The following is an 18,664-nucleotide window of genomic DNA, read 5'->3' on the forward strand; positions in this document are numbered from 1 at the left end:
TAAGTCTTTCTTGTAGAGTAGTTGCGAAATCCAATGCTGAGGGAGAGTTCACTTGTTGAGAGGACAAGGAAATGGTAGTAGGATGATATCCATAAGTAACGAAGAATGGGGATAGTTTAGTTGATGAAGAAGTAGTATTGTTATAACAGAATTCTGCCAAAGGTAAATAAGATGACCAGTCATCCTGCAGATGAGATATATAACAACGAAGATATTGTTCAAGGGTTTGGTTGAGTCGTTCTGTAAGGCCATTTGTCTGAGGGTGAAAAGCAGTTGAGTATCTTGAATCAATCTTGATTAGCTTACATAAGGATCTCCAAAAATTAGAGGTAAACTGTGTACCACGATCAGTTATAATAACTTTAGGCAGTCCATGTAAGCGAACTATGTTGTCTAGGAAAACGTGAGCTGTAGTGAAAGCTGTAGGGAGACCTTTTAGGGGAATGTAATGAGCCAGTCTTGTTAAATGGTCAATGACAACTAAAATAGTATTGTAATGGTGGGATTCAGGTAACTCGACAATAAAGTCCATTGATATGGTACTCCAGGGTTTGTCAGGAATAGGCAGAGGAGATAAAAGACCTGATGGTCTTTTGTGAGCTAATTTGTTTCTGGCACAGGTATCACAATGTTTTACGTAATTTGTAATATAGGTATCCATGAGTGGCCACCAATAATTTCTCCTGGTTAGGTCTATAGTTTTAGAAATACCTGAATGACCCGCTAGTGTCCCGTCATGGGTTTGTTTAAGAATAGAAGATCTAATTTGTTTGGGGATATATAGTTTAGAATTATGATAAAAAAGACCAGTATTGGAATCTTTTTGACAGTCTATTCCATGTGGTGGTTCATGTTTTAATTCTTTTAATATCTCCTCTTCTAAAGGTGTTAGTAAACCTATAATTTTTTCTTTTGGAATGATTTGGTTAATTTGATTATGAGTGTCTTGTTCATGTAGTCTAGAGAGAGCATCGGCTTTGGTATTCAAGTGTCCCGGTCTGTAGGTTAAAAGAAAATTGAAACGATCAAAGAATATAGACCATCTTGCTTGCCTTGCAGACAAGGTCTTACTTGTTTTTAGAAATTCAAGATTTTTATGGTCGGTATAAATCTTAAAAGGTAATTTAGAACCTTCTAATAAATGTCTCCAGTGATCTAGGGCACGTTTTATAGCTAGAAGTTCTTTATCTCCTATGCTATAGTTTTTCTCAGCGCTAGTTAACATTTTTGAATAGAAAGCAATAGGATGAATCTCAGTCTTGTTCTTATCGTGTTGTGATAAAACTGCACCGATACCTGAGTCGGATGCATCTACTTCAAGGATAAATTCTAAATCAAAATCTGGCATAGCTAGAATGGGTGCTGTAGTAAAATATTCTTTCAATTTATTAAAGGCAAGACTAGCGGATTCTGTCCACTTAAATCTTTGTTTTTCACTAGTAAGTGTTGTTAATGGTTTAACGATTGAAGAGAAATTTTTTATAAACTTCCTATAAAAATTCGCAAAACCAATGAATCGTTGTACAGATTTTGTGGAAGTAGGAGTAGGCCAATTCAGAATTGCTGATACCTTCTCCGGATCCATTTGTATTTTGTTGGGACTGATGATATAACCCAAGAATTTTATTTCTGTGACATGAAAGGAACATTTTTCCAGTTTAGCATATAGTTTGTGTTCTTTTAAACGAGTTAATACCCAGCGTACATGTTTTTCATGTTCTTGTGGTGTTCTAGAATAAATTAAGATGTCGTAAAGGTATATTATGACACAAACGTCTATCAGGTCACGAAAGATCTCATTTATAAAAAACTGAAAATTTGCCGGAGCATTACTCAGACCGAAAGGCATTACATTATATTGGAAAAGGCCATATCTGGTCCTGAATGCCTTTTTCCATTCGTGACCTTCTTTGATTCTAATCAAATTATAAGCTCCCTTTAAATCTAATTTGGTGTAAATAGTTGCACCAGTTAGACGTTCCAAAAGTTCAGGTATTAAAGGTAAAGGGTATCTGTTTTTTATTGTGATGTTATTTAATGCTCTATAATCAATAATAGGTCTTATGGTACCATCCTTGTTTCTTACTAGAAACATTCCTGCAGCTGCAGGGGATGTGGAGTGTGAAATAAATCCCTTACGTAAATTTTCGTCTAGGTAATTTCTTATATACTGGAGTTCCTCTTGAGAGAGAGGATAGATCTTACCATGAGGGATTTTGGAACCAGGTATTATATCGATAGGACAGTCAAATTCCCTATGGGGTGGAAGGTTTTCTGCCTCTTTTAAATTAAATACTTCTGCCAAATCCTGATAACACGAGGGTAAACCAATATCAAGTGACGCTATGGTTTGATGTGGGTAACAAGTGTTTAAACAAAAAGCAGAATCTAATGTTACCTTATTTGAAACCCAATTTATGTGTGGGTTGTGTTTCTTCAACCAAGGATAGCCTAGGATGAGAGTATGCTGATGTATGGATATGAGATCAAAAGATAAATATTCAGTGTGTCCCTGCAATGATGTTACAAGCAGGGGAACAGTATGATGTGTAATAGGTCCTTGTTCTATTAATGAACCATCTATCAACTTAATAGACACAGGATTTTGTTTACAAATAACAGGTATTCGATTTTTATTTACATAAGTGGAATCAATGTAATTTCCGGATGCTCCTGAATCAATTAATGCCTTGGTTTGGATATTTTTCTGGTCCCACTGTAAAGAAATGGACAAAGTCATGTGTGTATCATTAGCTATGCTGTAAATAAAGTCACTGGTTATTGTCTTACCATTCTTTTGTTTTTTCAACAAGGGACAAGTAGATACTACATGTTCTTTTTGAGCACAGTATAAACAGAGATTTTCCAACCTCCTTCTAATTTTTTCCTCTGGTGGCAGAGGTCCTCTAAGAACACCAATCTCCATAGGGGTAGCACTGCCATGAGCTCTGTCATGACTTGTTGTGACTTGGTAAGGTTTTCTGGATGGGGTATCATAAGAGGCCCTCTCTGCCCTCCTTTCTCTCAAACGACGATCTAAAGATGTACTTAATTTAATAAGACCCTCAAGGGTATCTGGGATCTCAAGACGGGAAAGTTCATCTTTGAGTGTTTCAGATAAACCTAAACGATATTGATTCTTCAAACTGATTTCATTCCACTGAGAGTCCTCTGCCCACATCTGAAACTCAGTGGTATAATCTTCCACATTTCTCTTACCCTGTTTTAAAGACCTCAATCTCGTTTCAGCATTTATTTGAGAATTTGAGTCTTGATATAGACTAGTTAAAGCAGAAAAAAAATCTTGTAATGAATCCAGGATAGGGTTATTGTTTTCAAAAAACCTATTAGCCCAAGTCCTGGGTTCACCTTGTAGGAAAGATATTGTGGTACATACTTTAATCCGCTCAGTATGATAAGTCTTAGGTCTAAGAGAAAATAATAAATTACAGGCATTCTTAAATTCCCTGAACTCAGAACGTTTCCCTGAAAAAGGTTGTGGATAATTAATATGAGGTTCAGGTGGGTCATGAGGCTTTTGTGTAACAAAATCTTTAACTATAGTTTTAAGTGCAGCATTTTCAGTCTGCACTTCAGTCACAGCTCTTGCTAAATAATCAAGTTTAAGATAGACATTATTAAACTCCTTTTTTATTTCATTAGGATCCATAATGATAATTATTTCAAAATACGGTTTTAGGCCTGATTATTATGTGGTATTCTGAGCTTTGTATTTCAGTAAACAAGCATTTGCACATTTGTTATAAAGGTTAGCCCTAAAATTAGAGCTTGTTGCTCTTTTTTGTAGTAATCAGAAAACAACTTCTATGTAGCCTGATTAAACAATATGAGACATTTAATATATGATGAATTTATATATTAACTACTGACTTAGGTGTTAATAAACATAAGGATTTATTAATATAATATATATCTTATGTTCGATATATATATATATGTAAACGGAGGCCACAGATGAAAAAGAAATACTGACACGCTCAGAATCAGAAATGGTAGAAACAATTGATCCTTTTTACTTCACGCAATCACACACAGCCTAAAATATTTACAAGTTCAGACATTCCACAGACACACAATGTTTGTTTATATTGGATGTTGCAGGTAATAGGATATGCCCAATAATTCAGAATGGTGACAAAAAACAAGCAGGTATGAAGTTTAAAGGCTTTAGCTTTGTTCGTGTACGTTACCACCTTGAGGACCGTGGTTATTCTGTTACCGCATTGGAAGATCCGTGTCTGGGACAGGCAGCGTGTGTGAATGCGGCTTACTTCCGGGTAGCGGTGAAAAAGTAGATCCGGCCGTTGAATGATCCAGACTCGGTAATGACAAAGTAACGATAAGATCGTAAGAGATTCAAGATGAAGCAAAAGTAAACATAGTAAACCACTTTGCACAGGATACAAGCAATAGGAGACCTGAAATAAGGAAAGCTACAACAGAGTAGCTATGACTTCAATAATCAGGCAGTAAATGAGTGTTACAGGTAGTCCTTAAATAGGGTGGAGACCAAATAGGAGGGGTTAGAGTTAAAGGTATACCACACAAGGTTAATGGAATTGGCCATTTCTCCCTGCACCAATTAATGTGCACCAAGTGGACTGCTAATTTGTATACCCTTAAATTTGGGACTCCCAGCCCTCCTCTCTCTTTGGGCATATACATCGTCTTCATCGACACTCTAGTCATATGTTTGGACCAAATAAAGGTGTTGATAGAATTCTGTAAAGTCTGCATATAATATTCAGGTATGGGTATAGGCAATGCCTGTAGCAAATACAGTATCTTTGGAAGAATCATCATCTTTATAGCACTTATTCGGCCCAACCATGACATAGATTTGTATGTCCAATCATGAAGTTCCTGTTTAATTTCTTGGTGTAGTGGTAAGAAATTTAAGGTAAATAATTTATCTTTATCGCTAGGTATTTGTATCCCTAGTTATCTAATAGAAGTAGTTTTGTGTGTGTAGAGAAATATTTGTTGTATTTGCTGTATAATAGATTGAGTATTATTGAAGCTGAGGAATTCTGATTTAATTAATTTTGAAGTACGAGACATTAATGTATCTGGAAAATTCTATAGAAAGGGCTGTCAAGGATCGTAATGGGTTTGTAAGTGTCAACATAATATCGTCAGCATATAATGCCATTTTATACTCTCTATTGTGTATAGTGATGCCCAAAATGTTAGGGTTCTGCCGTATATTTGTTGCTAAGGCTTCCATAGCCATTACAAATAAAATGGGTGATAGCGGGCATCTCTGGCGTGTGCCATTTGTAATTTTAATTCGCAAAGATAATGAGTCATTCAAGCGAGGAATTTATATTTTTAATTTAAAATGAGGTCCTATTTGTATAAGTTCTTTCATATATTCATATTACTTACAAGTTGATCACCCACAAGGTTGCTTGTTCTTACTCTGTTTTTTCCAATGACCATTATTACCTATATCCCTCAATGCTGAGATCTTGTGCATACGAACCCCATTTATTTTATATGGAAATATTTTGCTGATCTATGGTTCATGTATCTCTATGTTTATATTAGTCTTCTGATAACTTGCACAACTACATTGTGTTTTTGAAAGGACATACTGTACTTTATTTGTTGTATCTTACATTTACCTCAATAAAAGATTATTTAAAAAGAAAAAAAAGTCATCATAGAAAATGAGACTGGGGGAATATTTCCATACTTTAAAAATGTCATCTATTGATTTTATATACAATTGCACTAGACAGTTACTAAACGCTCATCCTCATCTCCATGGTTACAAAAGGTAAATGAGGTGTAATTTCATCAATGCTTGTTGCAAGAGGGTGTTCCTCCAGGGTGTACCTCAAAAGAGGGTTAATTGGGGGCTGTTTGGGACAGATGTCTTTAAAAGAGAAAGTATCTATTCCATATGAGAATGGTTGGGAGGATATAATATTATAAATGGTGTAAATGCCTGATAAGAGCAGTTTCCCAAAATATCTTCTGTTGATTTGCTTTCTACATTTCTATTATTTTGCTATAAGCAAACTAATAAGGGGAAATGTTTGCTCATGTGGCTTTTAATTCAAACCTTCTCAAAGTTTCTAAGTGTAAGTAAGATAGGAGTTGATCACAATCTATCGATTAATAATTATCAACATGTTAACAGTTGGTGATGAGCCGTTTCTGTAGCCAACAAGATCAAAATAGCCATTTTCATTGTTTAATGGTAGCTTTTCTTTTCTTTTTTTTTGGTAAAAATGTACCCATGTTCTTAAAAAGCCTGTTTTTCTAATTACAATCCAAATTCTCAAAAGCAATAGCACTTACTTTGAATTCAAAATGAGCAGTAGAATATATTCTCCTACGTATCATGTGACAGCCATCAGCCAATCACTAAATGCATATACATATATACTGTGCAATTTTCCACATTCTCAGTAGAAGCTGGTGCCTCAGAAAGAGTGCATACAAAAGAATGTGCATGTTTTAATAAAACATTTTTTTTTAGAAATTGCATTCTCTGAATCAGGAAACTTTTATGTGTTTCATTTTAACTGAGGTTTTTTTTCACTTTTGAATTCAACAGCTAAAAGGCCTTGATAAGCCCTGGGCAACACATTTTGACTTATTAGTGAATACCCCAAATGCTTTCTAATAAAACATTGGTTTTGTGCATGAGCAAAACACATTGAAAATATACACCGTCATATTGTATCACAGTAGGAAGTAACGTCACCGGACACCAATGCTTTCTGCTCAACCAATTAAAGTAAAAAAAAATATTTTTATTTGTGTAAAAATGATTAACCAACACACATGTCCACTATACCGAAAATATCACCGTTTTAAAATCCCTTAAAGAGACATACACACACATATCTATGGTTTTGGAGCAGGTTAATTGCACACTTTACTCATTGGCATCACTACTGGGGTTGCCACGTGTCCAGTATTTAAGCAGGCTGTCCAGTAAAATCTATACAAAAATACTGCACACTTAAATGTCCAGTATTTTTAAAGTCCGTTTAATTGTCAAATACAATTAGAGGGCCTCCTATGCCTCTATGCATTACAAATATGGCTAAGAAAAAAACACAAAAAACTGCTTTTTTATTATATATCTTACAGGCTGTCCTGTGTGTTAAATTGCTGTGTGTGTATTCCTGGCAGTCAAGAGGGTCAAATCACTACTGAGTGTGTTACTGGCAACTGAGGGGTTAAAATGACTACTCAGTTGTAAAAAAAATTATATATGGTGGTATCAGGGCTTTGAGGGGGACATTTTTGTGACCCCCCCATGCCCAGTCATCTATAGGTTGTCCTGTATTTTAATGGAGCACAGCTGGCAACCCTAATCACTACACATTGTAAAGTGACCAATCAACACACAGGACCCTTCAGCCTGTGATGTAATCTCTAAACCCACCAAATTGCTATTTTGTTTCTCATTATTATTTTCTTATTTTGATAACTAAATTATGAGATTAATAACTTTGTGTTGTATTCTAAAGGTAACGAATTTAAGGTTCAGGGACATTAGTGGCTCATGCATTTAGGATTGTAAGCACTCAAAAAACACTCAACATTTTCAATCTGCCGAAAATAAAATAAAATGTAATAAAAAAAATATATTAAATTATATTTTTAAAAATTATGTGAATTATGTGAATAGAATAAACCATTTTGCTTTCTCCATACTTGTCCTCAGTTACTGTAATACTGCCCCATCCAACACCCAGCCCTAGAAAAACTTACTTTTATCAGCCCAAATAATTGTATACTTTTTTATTTCCACCTAATTATATTATTTCTATTCTCCATTCTACTATTGATGGAGAAAAGAAGCCTCTACAGTTAAATTCCCCATCATTAATTAACTCATGAGAGAAGTCTGAGAACAGAGAGAGGAAAGACTTGGGAGGAAGGAGATATGTGACAAAAAAAGACATAGGTCCTCTGTGTCTACAAGATGTACAAGAACTGCTGTTATCTAATTAACTTATTTAGAATATGAAATAAATTTACCAATTAGATATATTAATCATAATCATGGGCATCCATAGGGGGTGGGAAGAGGGCATTAAACCTGTCGGAATTTCCTCCCCCCCTCTGCAGTACAAAGTGCAGAAAAAAGGAAACACTTTCCATGCCTTTCTTTTTTTGGACTAAATCTTTTTTATACACTTATTTTTGTTTGTATATAATTCACTAATAAGCTTTTTCTTGTGGGAAGTAGCATTTTGGGATTTTATATATATATATATATATATTTGTTCAAAGAGAGCACTCTCACTTCCAAGATTTAAATGCCAGGGTGCAAGCAGATACGTATATAAATGAAAGAAAGCACTCCCTGGTCTTTTTAGTGAATATTTAATAGATTACCCCCTAATGTGAGCCCCTACCCTGCCGCCACCTATTTAAACTACATTACCCCTTAATGTGAGCCCCCTACCCCGCCGCCACCTATTTAAACTACATTACCCCCTAATGTGAGCCCCTACCCCGCCGCCACCTATATTAAAATGATAACCCCCTAATGTGAGCCCTTACACCGCCGCTACCTACATTAAAATTATTAACCCCTAATCTAATCCCCCTACCCTGCCGCCACCTACATTAAAATGATAACACCCTAATGTGAGCCCATACACCGCCGCCACCTACATTAAAATGATTAACCCCTAATCTAATCCCCCTACACCGCCGCCACCTATATTAAAATGATTAACCCCTATTCTAATCCCCCTACACCGTCGCCACCTATATTAAAATGATTAACCCCTAATCTAATCCCCCTACACCGCCACCACCTATATTAAAATGATTAACCCCTAATCTAATCCCCCTACAATGCCGCCACCTATATTAAAATGATTAACCACTAAACCTAAGTCTAACCCTAACACCCCCTAATGTAATTATTATTAAAATAAATCTAAATATTAATAATATTAACTAAATTATTCCTATTTAAATCTAAATACTTTCTTATAAAATAAACCCTAAGATAGCTACAATATAAATTAATAATTACATTGTAGCTATTTTAGGGTTTATATTTATTTTACAGGTAACTTGGTATTTATTTTAACTAGGTACACTAGCTATTAAATAGTTAATAACTATTTAATAGCTACCTAGTTAAAATAATTACCAAATTACCTGTAAAATAAATCCTAACCTAAGTTACAAATACACCTACACTATCAATAAATTAAGTAAATAAACTACAATTATCTAAACTAAAATATAATTAAATACACTAAACTAAATTACAAAAAACAAACAAACACTAAATTACAAAAAATAAAAAAAGATTACAAGAATTTTAAGCTAATTACACCTAATCTAAGCCCCCTAATAAAATAACAAAGCGCCCCAAATTAAAAAAATGTCCCTACCCTAAACTAAATTACAAAAAGTAATATTATTTCACTAAATAACTTAATAAAAAACTTTGATAAAAAAAAAAAAAGTAATCAGCTCTATTACCAGCCCTTAAAAGGGCCTTTTGTGGGGCATTGCCCCAAAGTAATCAGCTCTTTTACATGTAAAAAAAAAGAACAACCCCCCCATTACAACCCACCACCCACACACCCCTACTCTAAAACCCACCCTATCCCCCCTAATCTAATCCCCCTACCCCGCCGCCACCTACATTAAAATGATAACCCCCTAATGTGAGCCCCTACACTGCCGCCACCTACGTTAAAATTATTAACCCCTAATCTAATCCCACTACCCCGCCGCCACCTACATTAAAATGATAACCCCCTAATGTGAGCCCCTACACTGCCGCCACCTACATTAAAATGATTAACCCCTAATCTAATCCCCCTACACCGCCACCACCTATATTAAAATGATTAACCCCTAATCTAATCCCCCTACACCGTCGCCACCTATATTAAAATGATTAACCCCTAATCTAATCCCCCTACACCGCCACCACCTATATTAAAATGATTAACCCCTAATCTAATCCCCCTACAACGCCGCCACCTATATTAAAATGATTAACCACTAAACCTAAGTCTAACCCTAACACCCCCTAACGTAATTATTATTAAAATAAATCTAAATAATATTAATAATATTAACTAAATTATTCCTATTTAAATCTAAATACTTACCTATAAAATAAAACCTAAGATAGCTACAATATAATTAATAATTACATTGTAGCTATTTTAAGGTTTATATTTATTTTACAGGTAACTTGGTATTTATTTTAACTAGGTACACTAGCTATTAAATAGTTAATAACTATTTAATAGCTACCTAGTTAAAATAATTACCAAATTACCTATAAAATAAATCCTAACCTAAGTTACAAATACACCTACACTATCAATAAATTAAGTAAATAAACTACAATTATCTAAACTAAAATATAATTAAATACACTAAACTAAATTACAAAAAACAAACACTAAATTACAAAAAATAAAAAAAGATTACAAGAATTTTAAGCTAATTACACCTAATCTAAGCCCCCTAATAAAATAACAAAGTGCCCCAAATTAAAAAAATGTCCCTATCCTAAACTAAATTACAAAAAGAAATCTTATTTCACTAAATACCTTAATAAAAAAACTTTGATTTAAAAAAAAAAAAAAAGTAATCATCTCTATTACCAGCCCTTAAAAGGTCCTTTTGTGGGGCATTGCCCCAAAGTAATCAGCTATTTTACCTGTAAAAAAAAGAACAACCCCCCCATTACAACCCACCACCCACACACCCCTAGAATTCAAATTCAAATCAGCCAATCGGATGAAAGCTACTTTAATTCTATTGGCTGATTTGAATAGCCAATAGAATAAGAGCTACTGTAATTATATTGGCTGATTAGAATAGCCAATAGAATTACAGTAGCTCTTATTCTATTGGCTATTCAAATCAGCCAATAGAATTAAAGTAGCTTTTATCCGATTGGCTGAATTGAATTTGAAGGCTCAAATCAGCCAATAGGAATTCAAGGGACGCCATTTTTAATCGGGTACCTTGAATTCCTATTCAGTGTACGGCGGCGATCGTATGAAGAGGATCCTCCACGCTCCATGGCTCCGGTCTTCAGTTCCAGCATCGCCGATCTTCAGTTCCTGCATCGCCAGTCTTCAGTTCCAGAGAGGACAGTCTTCAGCTCCGCAGTCATTGGTCTTCAACTCCTCCGCTCCGCGGCGGCTGGTTCCTGGAAGAAGAAGAGGTCGCCGCCTGGAAGAAGACTTCTCAGCCTGGAACAGGACCTTCTCCGCCGGTCTTCAGGACAGGTAAGGACCACTTGGGGGTTAGACTTAGGTTTTTTTAAGGGGGGGATAGGGTGGGTTTTAGAGTAGGGGTGTGTGGGTTGTAATGGGGGGTGTTCTTTTTTTTTACAAGTAAAAGAGCTGATTACTTTGGGGCAATGCCTCACAAAAGGCCCTTTTAAGGGCTGGTAATAGAGCTGATTACTTTTTGTAATTTAGTTTAGGGTAGGGACTTTTTTTATTTTGGGGGGCTTTGTTATTTTATTAGGGGGCTTAAATTAGGTGTAATTAGCTTAAAATTCTTGTAATCTTTTTTATTTTTTGTAATTTACTGTTTTTTTTGTAATTTAGTTTAGTGTATTTAATTATATTTCAGTTTAGATAATTGTAGTTTATTTAATTAATTTATTGATAGTGTAGGTGTATTTGTAACTTAGGTTAGGATTTATTTTACAGGTAATTTGGTAATTATTTTAACTAGGTAGCTATTAAATAGTTCTTAACTATTTAATAGCTAATGTACCTAGTTAAAATAAATACCAAGTTACCTGTAAAATAAATATAAACCCTAAAATAGCTACAATGTAATTATTAATTATATTGTATCTATCTTAGGGTTTATTTTATAGGTAAGTATTTAGATTTAAATAGGAATAATTTAGTTAATATTATTAATATTATTTAGATGTATTTTAATAATAATTACATTAGGGGGTGTTAGGGTTAGACTTAGGTTTAGTGGTTAATCATTTTAATATAGGTGGCGGCGGTGTAGGGGGATTAGATTAGGGGTTAATCATTTTAATATAGGTGGCGGCGGTGTAGGGGGATTAGATTAGGGGTTAATCATTTTAATATAGGTGGCGGCGGTGTAGGGGGATTAGATTAGGGGTTAATCATTTTAATATAGGTGGCGGCGGTGTAGGGGGATTAGATTAGGGGTTAATCATTTTAATATAGGTGGCGGCGGTGTAGGGGCTCACATTAGGGGGTAATGTAGTTTAAATAGGTGGCGGCGGGGTAGGGGCTCACATTAGGGGGTAATGTAGTTTAAATAGGTGGCGGCGGGGTAGGGGCTCACATTAGGGGGTAATGTAGTTTAAATAGGTGACTGCGGGTTAGGGGCTCACATTATGGGGTAATGTAGTTTAAATAGGTGGCAGCAGGGTAGGGTGCTCACATTAGGGGGTGATACAGTTAATATAGGTGGCGGCGGGGTCTGGGAGCGGCGGTTTAGGGGTTAATATATTCATTGTTAGGAGTGAGAGGGGGGATTGCGGATAGAGGGGTATACATGTCGGCTATGTTTGGAAGGCGTGTTAGACAGTAACGGGAGATTTAATATTTTAGTCAGTTTTTTTAGGCGGCGGCAGTTTCTAAAGTGCCGTAAGTCACTGGCGACTCCAGAAATTTGTACTTAAGCAGATTTCTGGACATCGCTAGTTTGTCAGACTTATGGCACTTTAGCAACTGCCGGCGCCATATATGTGATAGCTCGCTGTGCAAGCTGAAACTATGGGCGGCACAGGTTTCCACGCTTGCGCTGAAACCTGCGCCGTATATCGGATCGCACCCTAAGCGTCTATTACGCTTGATCTATTAAATATTCACTAAAAAGACCAGAGAGTGCTTTCTTTTATACAGGGAGTGCAGAATTATTAGGCAAATGAGTATTTTGACCACATCATCCTCTTTATGCATGTTGTCTTACTCCAAGCTGTATAGGCTCGAAAGCCTACTACCAATTAAGCATATTAGGTGATGTGCATCTCTGTAATGAGAAGGGGTGTGGTCTAATGACATCAACACCCTATATCAGGTGTGCATAATTATTAGGCAACTTCCTTTCCTTTGGCAAAATGGGTCAAAAGAAGGACTTGACAGGCTCAGAAAAGTCAAAAATAGTGAGATATCTTGCAGAGGGATGCAGCACTCTTAAAATTGCAAAGCTTCTGAAGCGTGATCATCGAACAATCAAGCGTTTCATTCAAAATAGTCAACAGGGTCGCAAGAAGCGTGTGGAAAAACCAAGGCGCAAAATAACTGCCCATGAACTGAGAAAAGTCAAGCGTGCAGCTGCCAAGATGCCACTTGCCACCAGTTTGGCCATATTTCAGAGCTGCAACATCACTGGAGTGCCCAAAAGCACAAGGTGTGCAATACTCAGAGACATGGCCAAGGTAAGAAAGGCTGAAAGACGACCACCACGGAACAAGACACACAAGCTGAAACGTCAAGACTGGGCCAAGAAATATCTCAAGACTGATTTTTCTAAGGTTTTATGGACTGATGAAATGAGAGTGAGTCTTGATGGGCCAGATGGATGGGCCCGTGGCTGGATTGGTAAAGGGCAAAGAGCTCCAGTCCGACTCAGACGCCAGCAAGGTGGAGGTGGAGTACTGGTTTGGGCTGGTATCATCAAAGATGAGCTTGTGGGGCCTTTTCAGGTTGAGGATGGAGTCAAGCTCAACTCCCAGTCCTACTGCCAGTTTCTGGAAGACACCTTCTTCAAGCAGTGGTACAGGAAGAAGTCTGCATCCTTCAAGAAAAACATGATTTTCATGCAGGACAATGCTCCATCACACGCGTCCAAGTACTCCACAGTGTGGCTGGCAAGAAAGGGTATAAAAGAAGAAAATCTAATGACATGGTCTCCTTGTTCACCTGATCTGAACCCCATTGAGAACCTGTGGTCTATCATCAAATGTGAGATTTACAAGGAGGGAAAACAGTACACCTCTCTGAACAGTGTCTGGGAGGCTGTGGTTGCTGCTGCACGCAATGTTGATGGTGAACAGATCAAAACACTGACAGAATCCATGGATGGCAGGCTTTTGAGTGTCCTTGCAAAGAAAGGTGGCTATATTGGTCACTGATTTGTTTTTGTTTTGTTTTTGAATGTCAGAAATGTTTATTTGTGAATGTTGAGATGTTATATTGGTTTCACTGGTAAAAATAAATAATTGAAATGGGTATATATTTGTTTTTTGTTAAGTTGCCTAATAATTATGCACAGTAATAGTCACCTGCACACACAGATATCCCCCTAAAATAGCTATAACTAAAAACAAACTAAAAACTACTTCCAAAACTATTCAGCTTTGATATTAATGAGTTTTTTGGGTTCATTGAGAACATGGTTGTTGTTCAATAATAAAATTAATCCTCAAAAATACAACTTGCCTAATAATTCTGCACTCCCTGTATATATATATATATATATATATATATATATATATATATATATATATATATATATATATATATATATATATATATATATATATACATACATACACACACATACAGTATAAAGTAATTTTAATGTGAACAATTGACTTATTGTGCTTAAAATGTATAGCACTGGTGGGACTAAGGAGAAATGAAACTTGGCACAAACACAAAACAAGGACAGTTATGTATTAATGACAAAGCCCTCCCCCTTCTAATGTATATATACTTAGCACAGGTGCCTCAGTTCCAAACAATTTTGTACTTAGTTTTATTCACTTATTTTTGTTTGTTTATAACTTACTAATAAGCTTTTGTGGGAAGTAGAATTTTAGGATATATATATATATATATATATATATATATATACACACACACACATATAGTATAAAGTAATTTTAATGTGAACAATTTACTTGTGCTTAAAATGTATAGCACTGGTGGGACTGAGGAGAAACGAAACTTGGCACAAACACAATGCAAGGAAAATGATGTATTACTGAGAAAGCCCTTCCTCCCTTCTAATGTATACTTAGCACAGGTGTCTCAGTTCCAAACAATAATAACTTGTTCCAGTTCCTATAGGATAGATTTACAAACCTTACAAACCATAGGTATTCAGCTTCCAACCTCTTACAGCATTTAAAGGGGAATTCATACATAAAATGTTCAACTATCTAGTTAATGTTAGATTATAATTTTCATTATTCATTTGTTCCCCTTTCCTGTAATTTAACCCTATAAATGAAGTTTTTTTTAATTATTTTAAGAATTGGAAGTGCACACTGCAGACTTCACATGTCAAACACTGCTATATATCTGTCTGTAATTGGTCTCAGCAGAGATGATAAGATAATGAACTGCAAAACAATGATATTTTAAATAACAAAGTGACAGTGTGTACAATCCAGTAACAAGGGAAGTGGTGGGAGGAGTTTGGCTATTGAAAAACAAAAGCAGCAAACAAAATGTTAATGCAGTCAAAACACTCACCTAGTATGTTAATTTGTTTTGAGATTTCCGAAAAATATTTTGTTACAGGATTTATACTGTCCCTTTAAAAAAACATGAAACTAGACTTCCTTATTGTATTACAATTATAACCACTTAATACTTTAAACCAGGAGTGATAGTTTTTATTAATATCCACAAAGACTGCCATCATTACATTCAACAATAGCTAAAGGCTATTTCTCTCGGTTAATCCATCTCCATCTGTCTGCAGCTTTTGATACTGTTGACCACTCTCTGTTGCTCAAAACCCTGAAATCCTTTGGTCGTTGTGACACAGCCCTCTTGTGGCTCTCCCCCTACCTGTCTAACTGTACCTTTAGTGTAGATTTCTCTGGTGCATCCTCCGCATGGTCTGCACCTTTACCAATTCTTGTTGGGGTACCACAAGGCTCTGTTATTGGTCCCCTTTTCTTCTCTTTCAATACTTAATCCTTAGGTTCCATGGGGTTCAGTATAATTTGTATGCTGATGACAACCAAAGCTACCTCTCTACACCAGACCAATGCCCTTCCTTGTGTACTCTCACTACCTTAAAGGGACATTGAACACTTTGAGTTGGTAATATAAAATGATAAATTGTATATATAGACAAAAGTTTGCAATATATTTTCATTATTTATTTTGTTATTTTTGCTATTACTTTTCCTGTAATTCTATTCTGAATTTGTGAACTTTTCAGTTCCTGTTAGAAATGGAAGTGCAGAATACTGTTATATTCCACACAGCCATTGGCTGCCAAATCTAGTAACCTATTTCTAACTGTCCCTAATTGGCCACAGCAGAGAAAGTAACCTAAGTTACAACATGACAGCTCCCATTTTTTTATAGACACTAAACCTTTACACTTATTTTGGCGATATTTAAACAGCTAATTAAACTTTAAAAATTACATCTACATGTTATTCTCAGACTAATCTTTTCTTTGAATGCATCATTCTAGCTAGCATTTATTTAGTGTTTTATGTCCCTTTAATAGAGAAAAACAATATTTTTAAGTTACAGGAAAATGGGACAAAAAAAATAATGAAAGTATATTGCAATGTTTTTTAATACACACAATTAAACATTTTGATATTACGTGTACTGGATTGGCCTGCAGGGATATTTCCCGGTGGGCCGCCAGTAATGCAGAACCATGTCCCAGGCAAAGGGCAGAGGGAGCCTCCCAACCAGGACATTGAAAGTAATGGGCTGGGGGGCAGATGCTGGAGCTGGGCTAGACTGGTCTGATTTCCCAGTCCGGCCCTGGATATTACAATTTCAAAGTGTTTAATGTCCCTTTAATGACTTAATGCTCAAAGTAAAAGAAAACAAATACAAAATCTATTTAACAAAAAAAACAAACAGTAAAACATTTAAAATGCCTACTGTTAAATGAAAACAAAAATGCCTTTATGTGTCAGAGAGAGCCTCAATGGATCCTCAATTATTGCAGATTCTATTATAGTCATTTGTTTTTAAAATAGATCACTAAATGGAAGCACTATTGAACTGGGTCTGGCCCATCAGTTTTTGCATAATATAAAATTCCAACATTTTCATTGCCGACATTCTAAAAGTTTTATCAACCCTTACACTTTATTATAGGGTTAAAACTGTTTAAAAATACAAATAATATTTCATTTAAAGGGACATTCTAATGCTCCAAAAAAATCTGGAGAGGCACGAGTGCTCAACCTTGATTATACATTTTACTTATTTGCAAGGGTTAAACATGTAGTCAAATTTAATTTGCATAAAAATCCAATTGGATAATTAAATAGAGCATTTTATTTTAAGTCTACAATGCCTTTTTAATGCAAAATATAAGCTATAGAATAAAGCTTCCCACCTCAGATTACAACTGTCAAGCAAATAAGATGTTAAAATAAAGTAAAATGATAGAAAGTCAGTAGATTATGAAAACTGAAAACATTTCCAATACGTAGTGTTGAAGTAATATTTCTGTCTAGCACCAGATTTATTTATATTAGAGTGTTTCACCTACTAACTACATATTTATAATTGCACAGCTATGTACATGCACATTTAAAATGTTCTTTAGCAAATTATGAATGAGAATTACATACCTCGAATCAGACAATGACATTGTGTCCTTATGTTAAGCAACGATGGATCACAGCAGACTCAGGGATAAACGTGAGACAAAGTATACGCCCCTTGCTCTATATATTCATCATCATAATTTAAACATGACAGATCTCATCATGAATGCTGATAAATATTGCCTCTGATGATAACGTCTATGGCAGTGGTGAGCAAGTGTGAGCCTATAAAAGCCAACAACACTAAGGTCTTTGCGCTCCCCTCTGCTTCTTTAGTAAGCTTTGAAATGAAAGTAAACAAACTGCTCGGTCAAATATTTACTACTGTTAGTTACAGTTACATGACCAAACTTGTGATTAGTTCCTTCCTGATAAAGTCTGCATAACTATTCAGTGACTTTGCAATTTAAAGAGATAGGCTGCTAACCACATTATTACACAATATATATATATATATATATATATATATATATATATATATATATATATATTAATAAATCAAGAGATAGGGAGAGAAATATAATAATCAGGCACATTTATAATCACTTCTAGGTAAATTGCCTGAAACAATAGTAAAAACCTGGATAGCGCTAGCTAGGCCAGGTCCTGGTGCAGACCCCAAAATTTATAATAGTTCAAATATATTTATATAAGTAAATATATGTTGTACACAGCAGAGCTACACGAGATGCTATGCTGAAAGTAGGGATTTGCAGCACTCAGAGTAACTTCTCTAAATCTAATACGTAGAAAAAAAAAAAAAAAGCTGAAACATTGTATCAAAAACAGAGGCTCACACACAGATGGTCCAATTAACATGTAACGCATTTATTAATGCAAGTTATCCTAAACCATAATATGCCACTGCAGTGGAAAACCTAGAATAAATAACTATACTCATGATAAGCAGGTACAAAATAATGACATTCTCAATGTTGCACTAAACAAATCAAAATCTAATAAAAAGCATGGGGAATCAAAATGAAACAAAATGTCCCAAAGTAACAAAAGTTCCACAAATATATTTGGAATAATGTAGATATCTTATTAATGCAATTGCAACATATGAGCTCATCCAAAAGATATATATATATATATATATTACTTAGATGCAAAACATTT

General features: G+C 35.2%; 1 protein-coding gene across 1 annotated transcript in view; it reads right to left on the reverse strand.

Annotated features, from left to right (window-relative positions):
• The window catches only part of LOC128649438 (stimulated by retinoic acid gene 6 protein-like), a 154,445-nt gene extending 136,642 nt beyond the window's left edge, over positions 1 to 17,803 (reverse strand). Inside the window, exon 1 of the mRNA XM_053702706.1 lies at positions 17,567 to 17,803. Coding sequence (XP_053558681.1) covers positions 17,567 to 17,586 — 20 coding nt within the window. The 5' untranslated portion in view covers positions 17,587 to 17,803. The remainder of the gene's footprint in view (positions 1 to 17,566) is intronic.
• Positions 17,804 to 18,664: the final 861 nt, after the last annotated feature.

The sequence above is a fragment of the Bombina bombina genome, chromosome 2, assembly GCF_027579735.1.
Source record: "Bombina bombina isolate aBomBom1 chromosome 2, aBomBom1.pri, whole genome shotgun sequence".
In the NCBI taxonomy this organism is placed as follows: Eukaryota; Metazoa; Chordata; class Amphibia; order Anura; family Bombinatoridae; genus Bombina; species Bombina bombina.